The sequence below is a fragment of the Telopea speciosissima genome, chromosome 8 (assembly GCF_018873765.1).
Source record: "Telopea speciosissima isolate NSW1024214 ecotype Mountain lineage chromosome 8, Tspe_v1, whole genome shotgun sequence".
In the NCBI taxonomy this organism is placed as follows: domain Eukaryota; kingdom Viridiplantae; phylum Streptophyta; class Magnoliopsida; order Proteales; family Proteaceae; genus Telopea; species Telopea speciosissima.
In genome coordinates, this window is record NC_057923.1 from 54051057 (window position 1) to 54068964 (window position 17908).

Sequence of the window (17908 nt, forward strand, 5' to 3'; positions counted from 1 at the left end):
ACTAATTTAATCAAGGGGAAGCATTCTCTTTGGGGTAGTGCAGGGGCAACATGCACAACAGTCAATGAGAGCACGCGTGCTGGCATATCGGGGGTGGGATTTTCACCTTTCATGAGGGTGGGGTGGTCATTTACCCTCTTATGTACTGGCATGCATTCTCTATCCCAGAGTTTTTGCTTGGCATCAGGTAACCATTTCTTAACGGCTTTCACTCTACTCTAGGTAATCCAATCCTCTCCGATGTAATCATTTTCGTAAGTCGAACCTATGATATGTTGTTCGGCTCTGATACCAAATGTTAAGTACTTAACGATACGCCAAAAGTTCAAGAGCCCTTTAACCTATTCCATACTGAATTGTTACAATCTAACACTCATACATGGTATTTCATGCAAGATTGGTGGGCAATATAGCCGTTTTTAGACTCCATCCAATAGAGGGTCACACACTATTATAGAGAGGCAAACTTCGCAGCAAAGAGGAAAATTTCAGCGACTTAGGCTTCTGCCCCAAGCCTAATTGCCAACACTGTAAGTTGAGAAGCTACAGGAAGACCAAACTACAGATTTAGATAATCTTTTTTTCTGTATGACTACCAGCATCCAATGGATTGCTAGTAGTTTCTCGTTTTTGTTTTTTTATTTTTTTATTTTCAGTCTTCCATTTTACATAACACTACTTCGTTACATATATTCGAAGCTGCTGATCTTTAGCAAAAAAATAAAACACTCGTACATTAGATCGAATCCTATTAGACAAATAATATATTCTCTTATAATTTTAGATTTCTTAAAATTTGAACCCATATGATATGCCACATGATTGGGGAATGTGTAGGAAAAGATTCTACTACAGCCGTCTACAAAGGAGACTCCCTATATATAATTGATTTTCACATGCCCTTCACCCACCCACCAGACCACAAGCACCTCGTTACCTACCCCCGTTTCATAAGTCTCACCTGCACAGCTACACACTCCCCAAATCCCTCTCTCGATTCTTCTCCTACCCCCCTCCTGACTACCGTCAACGTCATCTCTCAACACTCAGTCTCTCACCACACACAGCCACATACCACACACCTAACGTCTTCTGTCAAATCTAACACCCATTCCACTTCCCTTTCTCATTTGCCTATAAAACCAACCCAACCCCCTTCTCCACCCTTCAGCGCAACAACCACCGATCATCTCTAACCTGCGCAGCTATGGATCTCCAACTCCTTGAGAAAACCCTCTTAGCCCTCTTCTGTGCTATCATTCTCGCTATTATCATTTCCAAACTCCGTGGCAAGCGGTTCAAACTTCCCCCCGGTCCACTCCCGGTCCCGGTCTTCGGCAACTGGCTCCAAGTCGGCGATGACTTGAACCACCGTAATCTGACCGATTTAACCCGCCGGTTCGGCGATATCTTCCTCCTCCGCATGGGCCAACGCAACCTCGTCGTCGTCTCTTCCCCTGATCTCGCGAAAGATGTTCTTCATACTCAAGGTGTCGAATTCGGGTCACGAACCCGAAACGTTGTCTTCGATATCTTTACCGGTAAAGGCCAAGATATGGTTTTCACCGTTTACGGTGAACATTGGAGGAAGATGCGGAGAATCATGACCGTTCCTTTTTTCACCAATAAAGTGGTTCAACAGTACCGATTCGGGTGGGAAGAAGAAGCTGGTCGGGTTGTGGATGATGTGAAGAAGATGCCGGAAGCATCAACGACTGGGATTGTTCTAAGAAAACGTCTGCAACTTATGATGTACAATAATATGTACCGTATCATGTTCGATCGGAGGTTTGAGAGTGAAGATGATCCGTTGTTTCAACGTCTTAAGACTTTGAATGGAGAGAGAAGTAGACTAGCTCAGAGCTTTGAGTATAATTATGGTGATTTTATCCCCATTTTAAGGCCTTTCTTGAGAGGTTATTTGAAGATTTGTAAAGAGGTTAAGGAACGAAGGTTGCAGCTCTTTAAGGACTATTTTCTTGAAGAAAGGAAGTAAGTTTTGACTTTTTTTTTGGCTTAATCTGCTCCGTTTTTCTCTCCTTTCTTAATTAATTACTTGATTTGTTAATTTGATCTGTTAATTGTGGATTATAGGAAGCTTGCAAGCACGAAGGCAACGGACAACGAAGGGCTAAAATGCGCCATAGATCATATCCTTGATGCCCAGCAGAAAGGAGAAATCAACGAAGATAACGTTCTTTACATCGTCGAGAACATTAATGTTGCAGGTAATTAGCTTCTACCAAACAAAACCCTTTTAATATTAAAGTATAGTTTATTTGGTAGGTTTAGCTGAGAGAGACACTAATACTGACAGCTAAACTTTCATTAACGTCCAAACCAGTTTAGCTACCAATTACGTTATCTTCTCCTCGTTGACTGATGGATATAAAAATTCGCAGTTATAATCTCTTGCATCTGACCTTTTCCTTCTGACCTCTATGTGGCTCTATTCTCCTCTTCTTGACACATAAATAATACCCATTTAGGGGTACTTTGGTAAATAAACTATGGGCAAGAGTTTTCTAGGGAGAATGGTCCTACGTGCGGGGACCAATGAGAATGCGGTGGCATCAACAGGGCGGTCAATAATCATTAGTCATTACCTGAAGGTGGAGCACGAGAACTTTCTCTCATAAATATTTTTTAGGAAAATGAACGGCATCCGATCGTGCATTATGGCATGTCCTGTGCCCAGACATAGCTGGACGAGAAATGATCACCCTACCCCCATGGAATGGCAAGGGTGTGCTGATCATTTTGCACTCGATTGTGTCTAGGTGTAGGTACATGCCACATTAATGCACGTATGGAATGGCACGTTCTTTCTCCGATATTGTTTTTAAAAAAGTTTCTTGTGGGAGAAAGTACTTCCATGCCCAGGCACAATAGAGTCAAAATGACTACCCCGCCCTCAATGAAAAGAGAAAATCTCATCCCATGATATTTCCATGTGTGTGTTCTCATTGGCCCATGCACACGCAATGCCACACTCCCCCAAATAAAACAGAGAACTAATTAATATGCCATTTTTTTTGTTGGTGTGGTTCCTTGTGGTAGTTAGTAAACTATGATGTGTCACTTGGGTTTCCTCTTATTCGTTTAGGTGGCACGGAGACATCGTGTCCACCATTCACCAATACCTCTTAAATTTATTATTCCTTTGCAAAAAAATGGATTAATAATAGCCACGACAATAGTGAGAGGTGAATCGGCTGAAGTATGGGACCCTCATATTTATTCCCCCAAGGGTGTTAAACGATCTGATTTTGGTTAAATCGTTTAAGTAAACAATCTTAATTTTAAAATTATAATCAAATCATTTATTTAACAGTTTCACAAGTTTTGGTTAAACAATTTGGTTCAATTTTAATAAATTATTTTTGTTTGTTTTTGATACATTTATGTACATCTAAATTGTTTATTTTGAAATTATATTATTTTTTTATAAATATTTTAAAATCTTAATCGAACCATTTATTAAACAGTTTCACAATTTGATTGATTTCAACAAACGTTTTGACTTGATTTTAACACCCTTACTCACAAGTGACAACGGTGGTCAGTTGCACGAGCTTGAGAGCACCACATGTCCACATGTGGTATCATCCGAACCAAACTTTATGTTAATGTGCCTGATAACATGGGGTTGGTGATTCATCAAGTTATAACTCCTCCTTCCTGCCTGCCACCAGACATACTTTTGACTAGTAGGCTATGTGAGTTCGGTCTTATCAAGAAAAAGCTATGTGAGTTCGGCTATGCACCGTGTAGTGATCACTCAACCTCTGTTTTTTTTTACTTTCATAGATATCCGCAGATGTAGTCACGGAAAATTATCTCCTTCAGTTTCTTGTTTGAACAGTTTTTAAGTTTCTTTAATACGGGGTAGTGGATCCTATTTGAGTAGAGTGCTCAGGCAGGGATAAGGTGGTCATTCTAATTTTCCTTTATTAGAGGAATTGAGTTGGACAAGAAAATGGGGGAGATAAAGGTGTTAGTCTATTAGTCGGTTAGTCAATTATATCAGTTTTGATGTGAAAATGGATGAATCGAAAACCAATCCAATAAGAAAAGATTCTATTTCGGTTCAATTTGGATTTGATTTATGTTTATTTCCTCTTATCAATTTAATATCAAGTTTGGTTTGATTTGGGTTTGATTTATAAGTATGAGAAAACTTTTTTTTTTATGATTTTTAAGTTAATATTGATTTATTATCGGTGTTATATCGATTTGGGTCAAATTTTCCATGTTTAATGTTGTTTATGTTTCATGTTTGATATATATTCTTGGGATCAAGTTTTCTGCACTAGGGGCGTAGGGTACATCCAGACACATGGGGTAGACGAAATGATCAGCCCACCCCTCACCCAATGACGCAAACCTCGCCCCATGTGTCTGGACACAGTCAGTTCCCAGATGTGCTCTCAGAGAGAGAACGTGTGCCCTACATTTTTTTATCATTATTTTTTTATTTTAATTAGTAAAATAACAGAAAATCAACTAAACTTACTTCTTATTACATTGAGATCTCAAGTTTATAATAAAGTATATATGTTGGTTGATGCAGCAATTGAAACTACATTGTGGTCTGTTGAGTGGGGCATAGCGGAGCTGGTGAACCACCCAGAGATCCAACAGAAACTCCGAAATGAGCTGGACACGGTTCTCGGACCCGGTGTACAAATCACTGAACCCGACACCTACAAGCTTCCCTACCTTCAGGCCGTGATCAAGGAGACCCTTCGACTCCGTATGGCAATCCCATTGCTCGTCCCACACATGAACCTTCAAGACGCCAAGCTCGGCGGCTATGAGATTCCCGCCGAGAGCAAGATCCTCGTCAATGCGTGGCATCTCGCTAACAACCCGGATCAATGGAAGAACCCGGAGCAGTTCCGACCCGAACGATTCTTGGAGGAGGAAGCCAAGGTCGAGGCTAACGGTAATGATTTCCGGTACCTCCCATTCGGTGTCGGTCGGAGGAGCTGCCCCGGAATCATTCTGGCCTTACCCATCCTTGGAATCACCTTGGGCCGTCTGGTCCAGAACTTTGAGCTCTTGCCTCCACCGGGTCAGTCTAAGCTTGATACCACAGAGAAGGGAGGCCAATTTAGCTTGCACATATTGAAGCACTCCACTATTGTTGCAAAGCCTAGGGTGTTTTGAGCTTCAAATCTCTCTCTCTCTCTCTCTTTGTTTGTTATTGGACTTTTTTTGTTAGCTTATTATGTTTTTAATATTGTTGTGTACTTGTTTCATTTAAACTTCCACGTGAAGTTAGTGAGGAGAATGGGATGCACGCATGGGTCATGGGCAAGCGGTAAATATAATAAAAGAACAAATATCAAAATTCTGTAATATGTATACATGCATGGCTTCATGAGATATGACAAGAATGTAAATGTATGAAGTTGTAAGAGCATTTAAGGCATTTAATTTGAATATACTTGCATCGATTCTTCTCCATAACCCTTTTTTTTTATGTATTACTTTTTTTCACATTTTCTCTTCTCTTGATACTAACACACATCGGTTTTCCTTTATTGAAAAACCGTGCAGCCTCCCTCTCATGCCCATCGATTGGGCATGAGGATTTCATACCATCCCTTCAGAGCTTGAATGACATAATGGTAATTTAATGGGAATTATGTGTTTTCGCATAGGGGTGGAATGATAGTTTGTAATTTTTCCTTCATTCGAGTTCCACATATGATGTTTGACAATAATTATGTTATGGAAATAGGTTGAGCACACTGTTGGTATACCGCAAGTTAGCATCTGTTGTATCTATCTCTCTCTTTCCCCTTTGAAATAATTCCCCTGCCCTTCATGTATGATGCCTTGTCTCGTGCCCCTATTGGTACCGCCCACTAGTTTACCAGATGCTGGTGATGCGCCTATCACTCCCGTTATATATGTAATGGGAAAATGTTATCTAGGGGAGGTAAAATGACCGCCCACCTCCATGATCCCGCCCCCTGAGATGTCAGTGTGCGCACTCTCATTGGTTGTCGCACACGCATGGCCCCTACACTCCCCCCACAAAGAATTGCTCCCCATATGTTATTTACGATTTTTATTTTTTGTAGAAATGAAGGCTATTCATTCATGCGCTCCCAACGCCAAACAAAGGAAAACAAAATACATAAGATAGATATAGAGCATGATAAACACAAGGTATGGATATATGGTATTCAAAACCAATGAATGGAAATTAACATGGTCTCACATACCATTGATGATTCAACTTTTATATTAACAAATTTATTGTTGGTATCAATCTAACCTCCTAAATTTTATATTTCACAATCGATGTCATTTTCTTGAGTAGTGGCCTAGTAATACAAGCAAAAACAGTATTCCATTGCAAGTTGCAACTAAAACAAATGCAAGCTTTCGTACAATCAATGGCACGTCAGTCTAGCATTGCAAATGGCGTTTCTATATGTTAATGACATTTTAATAAATATTAACATGCTAGTGAGGTTGATGGTGTACCAAATACAAGGAAATGATTATTGATACGTATTATAAGGAAAAATGTTCTTTGTATCGGCAGCACAGGCTGTGCCTCAGACACATGGGGGTGAGCAAAATTACCACCCCGCCTCCCTGAATGATGAAAATGCCATGTTTGTACAGAGTCGTGTACATAACTTTTTGCCTTCCTTGTACACTTTCGAGGCTCGACGCTTTCCCTTTGGTTTCTCATGTCCCTCTTCTAAACTAGGATTTACAGTCTAATTTTAAAAGTTAGATGGGAATGCCCCACACAACAGACAAATTAGACAAGAACATAAAACCAAAAAATGGATTTTGGTTTGGGGGTTTTGGTTCAATTTCTGGTTGAACCCAAAAATGTCCTTTTCATGCCACACCTACCACTGAAAATGACCAGAAACTAATTATTTAACCATTAATTGGTTTATTTCGTGTCATTTCATCTAATTAATGGATGTCATTGCTTACAACCGACATGCTCATTGCTGACTTCATAAGAACCAGATTTTATGTTCTCATCCTTAAGGAGGTACATCGATCATAATGTTAGGTGAAGGATTGATTAAGAAAACTAATTGAGACCCTTAAAGACATTATCTACACAATTCCATCTGTCCACCCAGTTTGATTTGGAATGGGATATTTCAAGTGTGCACCATTTATTGATTTTTCAAACTTATTTTCATGATCATGATAATTTCAATTTTAAGATTTAGAATTTCAGCAAAATGGTGTAAATAGTTTTTAAAAGCCTTGGTCGGTGATTAAACTTCACTGAAATTTGCAAAATTCATAAGGACCAACACAGATTAGGATCCAGATCCTCTGCTGCCGAGTTGCCCAGACACAGTGAAATGTGCAATGACCACTTTACCCCCACTCGGTAGTAGAGGATCCAAATTGCACAGATTATTAGCAATTAATGAAGGACTAACAAAAGATTCACAATAAGTGATGGAAAAATACTTACTAAAGTAAGGGCATTTACTTAACATATTTGTTTCATAATATGGTTGCAACTCTCTCTCTTAAAAGCATAGTTATCAAGGCGTCACTTAGGCATCCATGCTCCTTGGGAGCCTAGGTGGATGGCTTGCCGCCTTGTTGGTGTCACCTTGATTTTAGACCCTATACAAAGCCATGGTCGCCGTGCCAACTTGATAATTATGCTTAAAAATGTTGTGGTTTCAGTAGCTACTAGACTAGTACAGAAGGCTCGAATTAGTAAGGCGCTAGTTGGAAAGCTTTTTAAAAGAGTGTTATCAAAGTTAATTGTGATGCGGCATTGCAGCAAGGAAAATCTGTTGGGGGGTTGGGATTTATTTTTAAAGATGATTCGGGAAGTTGGGTACATACTTGTTCCGTTCGACATCACTTTGGCTTTGCAATTGAAGGTGAAGCTTTGGCGATTCAGACAGTTCTCTTGATTTCTAAATTGCAAGTTGGATATGAAAATCGAGATGTTATCTTCTTTCTGAGCATTAACTGTCTCACCTGGTTTTAAAGCTCTTAATGCCTCTTTCCCTGTTATTTCTTTTCATTTTATTCTAAAAGATCTAAATTGTATAGCAGATACCCTGGCTAGGGAGGCTCTACTTTTCATGTGTGTGACAGATTGGCCTATCTCCACTCCTTGACTTGAGATGATGTGTTTGTCAGAAAGCCAGGCCTTCCACATGTTTATCCTCGGTAAATATCTTTTATACAAAAAAAAATAAAAATAAGTCTTCTAGCCAGTAAATTACAATATATGGAAGAAGCAGGTCTTGGACAGGCCTGTCTTGGGATTATTTTTGGTTTTAGATATGCAGGCCCATGTAAGTAGTGATAACAGTTATAAAGGCCCAGCCCATATTTCATGTATGGACTAGAACTCTCCATGGGCTAAAAGTTACTAAGCAGTTTTGGAATAAACACAAGTTGGATGTTTTTAAAGTCGGAGCACATCCATCTAAGAATAAATAAATGTTTAAGGCTATTGGCATTCTACAAAATTAATCCTATGAGTGATTCAGGAAAAAAATTGATTAGTTAAAGATTTGGATAATGTGTTTGTTCATTTACATGAAGATACTAATTGCATAACAAATCTGTCGCATAATATAGGAGATCCTGGAGCTGATGGGGGAGGGAGGGGGATGAGCGCCACCGCTGGTAGGTTGCAGCGGCCAGCACTTGTGTGTGTGTGTGTGTGAGAGAGAGAGAGAGAAAGAGAGTGGCTGTGGAAAAAATTAAATTACAATAACAGGTTGCATGGGTGAGATGTGAAGAGAGGGATCCGCCGATCAGTAATTGGTAACCTGTAAGATTCTATTCCATTCCGCTAATGTGTACATCATTTTCCTCATCATTTTTTATTCATAACTTAAATAACTTTTGAGTGTGGTGTATGTTGTGTATATCCGCCATTCTACGGTCCTAAAAGTCGGTTAACCTTTTGGGATTGGTGTGTGGTTTGTGTGATTACAATTTCATAATAAAAATAAAAAATAAAAAATAAAACTTAAATAACCTTTGGTTGCGTAAAAAAAAAAATACTTAAATAACTTTTGAGAATATGACACAAGTCAATCAAAAGAAGGTTACAACTTCTAACTTCACCTCCTTGGTCACAAAAATGTGCAGCGCATATAAAATTATTGAAAGGGAGATGTTTTCATGCAAGGTCGTATAAGGAGGGATGGTTTGGTAATTTCCACCCCCTCTTGTCTAGTGGCAAAGGTCTCTGCTTGACCGTGCATGAAACCTTTGAAAATACAAAAAGATGAAAGTTTTCCTTCACTAGTGGGAAAGGTAGAATCACCTCATCGTTGATGATGTGACCAAGAGTCCCATAACAAACTCCCACCCCTTAATGTTTGAGGCCAATACTATCCCCCTTGGGGATCCGGTGGTACCGATGCCCATGATGAAGGAATTCCCCATTCACCACGGGTGAAATGAAACTTGGTAAACAAAAAGAAGGGAAAATTACACATCACCCCCTGGTTTTCAAACGAAACTCATATCACCCTCCGATTTTTGAAAAAACTCAAATCACCCCCAAGTTTAGACCCCAATATGATAAATTAGTCCCTACCGTTAGTTTTATGCTGTTAAATGATGATGTCAGCCAGTTAAATAAATTTAAATCTCTAAACTACCCTTGACCAATGTTGAAGATGAAGGAAGGGTAGCATTATAAATTTAATTATAATGTTTTAGTACAAGGGTAAAATAGTCCTTTCACACCAATAACTAACAGCAAACTAACGCCGTTACTGTAGAGGGGGTGATTTGAGTGTTTTAAAAAACCAAGGGGTGCCGTGTAATTTACCCAAAAAATATATATTGATATGAAAAAATTAGAAAAACCAAAGAATCACAAAATCTATGAATTTTTTGTTGTTCAATTGACGAGGAAGACAAGACCAGAATACATACAAATTGGTTATTAATTGTAACTACTGTCAAGGGCAAAACTTGACGAGTTTTGGTTGACTTGGTTAACAATACTTAGGGATGTAAATGGATTGGATTCGACTCGGATAGTGCTATATCCGCATCTGCATCCGATTAGCGTTCAGACGGATTCAGATAGTGCTAAACGGATACGGATCGGATATTTTATCCGTTTACATGTAAATATAGCTTTTCGGATTGCCATAGCATATCCGTATCTGCATCCGTTTAACTTTCTGACGGATTCGGATAATGCTAAACAAATACGGACATAGATACGGAAATGGATTTCACCTATTCATTTACATCCCTAACAATACTTAGTCACAAGCAACTTGGGAAGACTCACAACTGGGTTTTGTCACTTTTAACACCAGGCAAGTCTTCAGGACTCTTAGCTAGGTTTTTGTGTGTGCATGTGTATGTGTTTGTTTTAGCTAGATTTAGATAACTCATCAATTTGAATTACTCATCAAAATCAAAACCTAGTTTCTCAAGAAATGATCTCAACCCTATGGTACACCCCAGTATTGAATATTTTAGGGAATAGGTTGGTTATACTGTCGAGTTGTCCAACCATGTCTCTATCTGTCTCCCTACCCTTTGTGAAATTATGCCCTTGTCCAACCCATCTTGTGCTCTCCATTGGTTCATGCATGCCACTAGTTTGCGAAATATTTTCTCCAGTTATCTAATTTTTGATTAAAATTGACTTATTGATTATGCCACATGTTTTTCTTTTCGGCTTGAAAATTATCACATGATTAAAGGTGACATGGACGATATGTTCGTTCCAATTAGGCTGCCAAATGGCATATTTTGAGGTACGTTGCAAAAAGCAGACTTTCGATCCATCAGTCAGAAAAAAGAACTAAGAGAAAATCGACACCGTTCAAAGCCCAAAGACCACATAAATCTGTGGTTCGCGAAACACCAAATCGATCCAATTATTTCGTCCCAGCTCTGAAGATATGAGCAATTCAATCCCGATACAGCAATGCTGAGTGTTCACAGATCGAACAAGGATCTCGCCTTCCTCTTCCACCCTCTCCCCCTGTGTGGATTTCGTCGTGAGATCCTGTGATCGTTCGAAGGAAAAATGTTTAAATTCTTGAAGGGCGTCGTCGCCGGATCTGGAACGGGACCGAAAGATCTACCTTACAACATCGGAGAGCCATATTCCTCTGCTTGGGGCTCTTGGACTCACTATCATGGAACCTCTAAGGTGAGCAAAACTGATCCTTCGAATCACTTCTAATGTTCTTCAATATCTGCTCATATATCATGTTTCAATTTCGGTTCGCTTTATTAGTGAGTGGAAGGCGTACTTGAGATCCCCTGTAACCGACAAATTGTGTAGTTCTCGTTGCGTTTCATATGGTTCCGAGGCTTCTATATTATTTCTTATATTTATCAATTGTTGGAATTTATTGCTTTGCTTGGTGATTCGTCAAGGTTTTGAATCTACAATTCGCGGTGACAAATTGAGAACTTTTACTATGAAATAAAGCTTTAATTGGATCACATTATAGCCTAAGAAATGTTATAAGCTGTAGGTTTCTTGTTCAACCAAAACAATCTTAGAAAACCGATCTCTTTTAAGATCTGCTGGATTTGGTGATGCCTTTTACTGGCGGGCAGCCTGTTTTATTGGCTTAATTGGAAGTTTCGGTGTGTATTTAGCCTTTCAAATCCTATAAGCTATATCCTTTTATTTTACCTAAACAAGCTTAGCAACCAACTCTACAAAGTTCTGGTGGACTTGGTGATGCCTTTAACTTGTGGTCTGGATGTTTTATCCTTTCAGTAGGAAGCTTGGGTACGGATTTTGTGCTGACACATTGAGTAGTATTTGACAAAATTTCTTGAAACTTCCACTTGTCCACGTTTGACTTCTTCAATACATGTGTTGTTAGAACTAGAATAATGAAATGAAGTTATTAGGTACTAAATTGAAAATCCTGAGGCCACCTTCAGCCGCCATTTGCTTATAGCTGGTTCTTTTAGCTCATTCATGTGCAGCTAGTCCATGTTAGGTTGACTCCAAATATTTCTAGAACTCCAGTTTGCTCACCCTGGAACAGCAATACATTATTTTTATAATAACATGGTAAATACCAAAATATGTTATTGAATACATGAGTTGATGACCTCCATAAAGCTTTTGACTCTCTGTCTTGGGATTTCATTATTAGTGTTCTGAATAAAATGTCCTTCCCTCCTGCATTTGTCAATTGGATCTTCCATTGCATTTCCTCTCCTCGTTTCTCCATGCTCATCAACAGTAGCCCAACTGGTTTCTTCGCCTCCTCAATTGGGATCCGTCAGGGTTGTCCCTTCTCCCCTTGCTTTTTCTCCCTGGCCCTCTCTAGGAGCCTCTAGTCTAGTATGGACCAGCGTCTCATACCCCCCCATGTTGAAATGTAAGGCCCTCGATCTCTCTCATCTTGCCTTTGTTGATGACCTCATGATCTTCTCCATAGCTGACCCCCTCCATTGGTTCCATTTTGTCCTGTTTGCACTAGTTTGAATCCATGTCCAGCTTCCGTATCAACCAATCCAAATCCCTCCTTTTCCTTGATGGTGTCCTTGAGGCACTTAAGGATGATCTGATTGCGAGATCTGGGTTCTCCTTGGGCTCTCTCCTAGTGAAGTATTTGGGTTTACTGCTGCTTCCCTCTGGGTTGACCGCTCACAATTGCTCCCCTATCCTGGCCCTCTTACGCAAGAGGCCCCAGCTTTGGGAGGGCAAGCTGCTCTCTTATGTCGGCCGTCTTGAGTTGATCTGTTTTGTGCTACAGTCATCTTACAACGATTGGTTGGTCCGGCATTTTTAGTCTCCCACAGTCCATCATTTCGAAGTTGGAATCCCTTATGCGTTCATTCCTTTGGAAGGGTTGTGAATCTTCTAGGTTCCTTTCCCCAATCAGTTGGTCCTTAGATTGCCTCCCTACTGACGAAGGGGGCCTTGGTTTGAGAAGGATCAAAGAAGTCAACAATGCCAACATCCTCAAGCTCATTTGAAAGATTGCGGCTAGGAGAAAGAGCTTATGGGTCAACTGGGTCTACTCCTGCCTCCTCCGAAATGGTTCTATTTGGACTATTTCTCCTTCCTTAGATGCGTTCTGGGCATGGAGAAAGATTCTGCATCTCAGGCCCCTCGTGATTAGGGCTATCTCTTCCTAGATTGATGATGCTTCCTCCATTTTTTGTTAGACAATTGGCACCCCCTTGTAGTCGTGCTCCATCTAGTTGGTGGTGGTGGTTGCGGCAATGTTTTATTCATGGTTCGAGAACTTGCGAGATCTCGGTTTTTTGAGAAACCGAGTTGAGTCCCTATACGATATTAAAAATTACACTTTCTCGGCGAGATCTCGGATCTCGGGTCGAGATCTCGAGTTGACCCAGATCTCGACCCATCTAACACTTCAAAGTTCACCTAACTCGACGAGACTCAACAGAACTTAATCGAGTTTTGTCCAGAGCCTCTTTTCTTCTGCATTTGAAGGTTGTGACTTGAACTTGAGTCATTTTGGTTGGATTTGAACTTGTAACTTGCGGGAGAGGTGATTCAGATTTGGAAGATTCAACTACAAATTTTCAAGATTCATTACAAATTTGAAGGATTTTTCAAAGGTAAACTATTTTTTTCAAAAAAGATTGTTCAACCGCCTCATGCCTCAATATGACGGTCCCAAACCAGCCATACCCATACATGCCTCTATATGACAGTAGCAGTGGATCTCACGCCTCATGCCAACCGCCTCTTCTATATCCTAGGATAGGGGACTTGGAATATGTTGATGACAACACTTATATGAGTGCTGTGGCAAACTATGTGCAAAACTACAACAATACTTTGACATGGGAATTCTATGTGGATATGGTTGGGACTGAATACATTAACATATCATATTTTATGTAACATTTGTTTAAAGATTGGTGTATTGTACACTTTAACATTTCTAATGTTTATTTAAGTTATTTTACATTAATTGAATGTTTTGATTGCATTCTGTTACTAAACTATGTGTAGAGTAGGGTATTTTAGTACGTCGTCACCTACCAACTTATGGTCCTAAGTGAAACTCATATTTGGACTTTGTTTTTGCAAAATCTGATAGTGCCATTGTGTTTAAATGACCTAAAATAGGCTAAATACCAAGTTTCAAACCCAAACTAGGTCTAAAACCCACCGAGTTGAGGCTTCGAGTCGGAAAAAAAAATGTGCACCAACTCGGCGAGATCTCGACTCGACTCGACTCGGTTTTTCCAAGGGTCGAGTTGGTATCGAGTTCCGAGTTTTAGTACCTTGGTTTTATTTTGAACATGAAAGTACTGCTTTGCCCATCAAATTAACCATGTGCTCATTAAAGAGCAACTCCCCTTCCCCTTTATTTCTTCCTTTTATTTCTGGGACGGAGAAGCTTCAAATTGGTGTTTCCTTTTTTCTATTTCTCAGCAACATTTTTGTCCCAGTTTGTTCCTAGGAACAAAAAAAAAGAACCTGTATTGACAAGCGGATTTCTATTCTTTTTTGTTCCCAGGAACAATAAAACAGAGAAATAGAGAAACATAAATGTTATCATGCAGGCCCATTATTAACTAAAAGGGTGACCCAGTGCTGGTCCTGCCTATTATAGGTAAATCAAGCTGCACTTCCTTCTAACAAGTGGCTGAGAGTTAGCAAGCTACCTTGGCCTCTTGGCAGGAGGTTTGCTGTCCCCCTTCTTTCCGGTTTGGCAATGGTATGGCACCTGAACCCAAAGCTACAATCAGATCCGATTGGATTTGATCTGTTCAGATTCCACAGGTCTAGCCAATTGGGTCTGGTCCTATCTGACCCAACCCTGGAACTTACAACGACCGGCCTGTTTTGGATGGTAGAACGGGGAGAGGGGGAGTCGTGCCCATTCTCTCTCCGGACACGAGCAGGAACATCCAAATTTCAGACTGAATACATGTACATGACGGAACGGCATATCATAGAATAGGTAATAACAGTAGCGGAGTAAGAAAGAGAAGAGAAACAAGATGGAGTAGGAAATAAATTAGATTAGTAAAAATAACAAAGACAACAAAAAAGAATAGTGGAGATCTCAGTTAGGGTTTCCGTGTCCAGGAGAGAACAAAGCCCACAGCTTTATTCCATTATCAACAACTCTGAAAAGTAATGTGTTTACAACTGTATTTGAAAACCTACTACTAGATCTCTGAACCTCCACTATTTTTTTTTAAAACAGAATCCTAAATCAACCAAACTAACTCCTCTTTTAATTCCATAACAGATTAGAAGAGAAATTGACCTCTAAAAAAAATCTTGCCATCCAGTGACTACTATTAATCGAATAGAATTAGGTTACTTACTGTAATGACTTTCCTGCCACTTAGTGACTTGTCCAGTTGGCAACATGATGACCCCCTAATGTAGTCCTAGGTAGGAGTAATCCCACTAGGAACCAGGGTAATAAGATCACCAAACAAGGCTGGCTGATTGGGACAACTTAGGCTAATTAGGGTAGAATTAGGGTTAGGGTTAGGGTTTCAAGCTAGGGTTTTATTTGGTAATGATGTGCAGGTTTTTAGGAGTCTACTGGTGTAGGTTTGGATGAAGTTGGAAATCTAGGGTTTCGGGTTAGAGCCCTTGTAAAAATGGAGTGTTTTTAGGATCTAGGGTTTAGGGGCGGATTTTGGGAAAGGAGTTCATAGGGTATTAATGGGCAGGTCTAGGGGGTTATTTTGGTATAAAGAAGTTAGGGTTTGGATGACTTACAAAATTCTGCAATTCTGGATAGAATTGAGTTGCAGGTTTAATGGAGGTTAGGGTTTGATGGATGGAGGGGGGTGTGGATTAGGTTAGAGGATGAAGAGGGGAAGGATTTATGCAGGAAATTAAAATTACTTACTGGTTTGATCTCCTTCAAAGGCAGCAACAACAGCTTGAAGAAGCTCGATTGAATAAGAAGAAGGACCTCCCGATCTACAAGATGCAAGGAGTCGATCGGAGTCCACCAATCCTTTCACCTTGATATTACTCACAAGGCACACTCACGATGGAGCAAAGGCAGCAACAAAGGTAGCAAGCATAAAGCTGAGTTTCTATTAATAAAAATTCGTGTGTAATGCTGGCCTCCCTTACAAACTTATATAGAAGACTAAAAAATAGATTTAAACACTAAAAAGGAATGGCCTAACCCTATCCCTAACCTATTAGGTAACTTAAACTGACTAGGAAACTAGAATACTAAAGGAAATAGACTCAAAACATGGCTGGACTTATAGAGTCCTAATCCAGCCCAACTTACATCACATGACTACTTAAGTTGTCACATGACCACTTAACCAAGTCACATGATCATTTAAATTGAACCAATTGGATGCAACCAATTTGAACCGGTTCAATTAACAAAATATAAAAGTAAACTAAGTATTGGGCTAATCCCGTATGCAACCTATGTACCCCTAGTTTAGGCTCATTAAAGTGGCCTAATACATAGAAAACCCTTGGGAACAAAGGCCCAACATGTATGTAACCCAACCCTAGACTTATTCCTAATAAAAGAAGCCCAGTTTGGTGATAAATCTGCATCACCCCCACAAATTGTATATAACTGACCATCAAATGACCTGATACAACTCTAAATTTGAAAGAATAAAAATCACAATTGGCTCCCATATTAAATGATCAGATTCCTTAGCCTTTGGAGCATAACTAAGCCATGTGACTACGCTTCTTGGATGCTTATGCATCAATCCTTAATATTGTTTCTCCTTACATTCACTGGCCATGAGCTTTGATCTCCCAAAGCTTCAGTAGTTGGTGAAACTTGTTTTGTATTTCTTGTATGTTGTCATCGTTAGATGTTGATCCAACTGCATTGTATAATTATGATTTGTGTGTGATAAAATATGATACTAAAAAACAAATTATTGGTGCTATTTTCATGGCAGTTGATTGACTTCTAATGATCTGTGTATTTGTCAGGATGATGGTTCTTTAGTTTCAATATTCTCTCTCTCGGGAAGTAGTTCCCAGGATGGACATTTAGCAGCTGGTCGCAATGGCGTGAAGCGTCTTCGCACGGTGAGCTCCATATGGTTAATATATTAGAATATTTTGACACTAATATTCAATTTTGACCTTGTGATCAATAATTAATGGCCTTGCAGCATAATAAATATTTCCTTGGGCATCAATAATCAAGTCGTTTTGTCTCATTGTTGCTTCAATAAGCTGCGCATGGCATTAGTGCTATTCTTTTTTCGTCAAAAGTAACGGTGACTCTGTTAATAAAGCAAAGTGGCATAAATGAATTTCTGCTTCAGCCGTGTATGATACACACACACACACACACATACACATGTACTTCAGAATGATAGCTATTGGCAAATAGTAATCCAAACCCAAGGAGGAGCAAGTAAAGACAGCAGCAGAGTCTTGATCCTTCATGTTGCAGTTTTGAGGTTTTTATGTTTTCTTGAGTCAAGGGTATTTTTGGTTATGTAAGTGGTTTGGGTTGCTAGGTTTGGTCCAGCTTTGGTAGAAATCTTCTTTTGTTTTCACGTGGGCCAGATTTAGTTTGAGTTGTTACCATTTTAGGTTTGATGTTTGGGAAGTTCCTCTAGGTATATGAAGAACTAATTAATTATGGTACAAATAGCTACTTAAGACACATGCAACTTGTTACTTAGGGGGGTTAAGGAAGTCTACTATTAATGCAGCAGCCAGAACCCTCATTCCCAATAAAGAATTTAGGGCTTAGCAGCTGCTGGACAGGCCCAGAAAATATATAGAACAGAGCATTAATGGGATTGAAATTGAAAACAGAGAAGAAAAGATCCATGATATTGAACCAGAAAAATTATAGAAAGAATTAAGATTTAAAAGCTGAAACGATAGCTCTAAAATTCAGACAGTAACAGAGAACAGAATAATCATGGTTTGAGAACTTGGTTCCGG

The 17908-nt window shown here is 39.6% G+C and overlaps 2 protein-coding genes across 3 annotated transcripts in view; both read left to right on the top strand.

Annotated features, from left to right (window-relative positions):
• Positions 1-1158: 1158 nt before the first annotated feature.
• Positions 1159-5472, top strand: LOC122670761 (trans-cinnamate 4-monooxygenase). Its single transcript, XM_043867741.1, has 3 exons — positions 1159-1992; positions 2095-2228; positions 4574-5472. The coding sequence occupies exons 1-3, from the start codon at positions 1208-1210 to the stop codon at positions 5170-5172; spliced, it is 1518 nt and encodes a 505-aa protein (XP_043723676.1). The 5' UTR covers positions 1159-1207; the 3' UTR covers positions 5173-5472.
• A 5458-nt stretch (positions 5473-10930) lies between these two features.
• The window catches only part of LOC122671605 (probable inactive serine/threonine-protein kinase scy1), an 81526-nt gene continuing 74548 nt past the window's right edge, over positions 10931-17908 (top strand). For both annotated transcript variants that reach the window (XM_043868927.1, XM_043868928.1), the window contains exons 1-2: positions 10931-11173; positions 16934-17032. In XM_043868927.1, the coding sequence (XP_043724862.1) occupies positions 11048-11173; positions 16934-17032 (225 nt within the window). In that variant the 5' untranslated portion in view covers positions 10931-11047. The remainder of the gene's footprint in view (positions 11174-16933; positions 17033-17908) is intronic.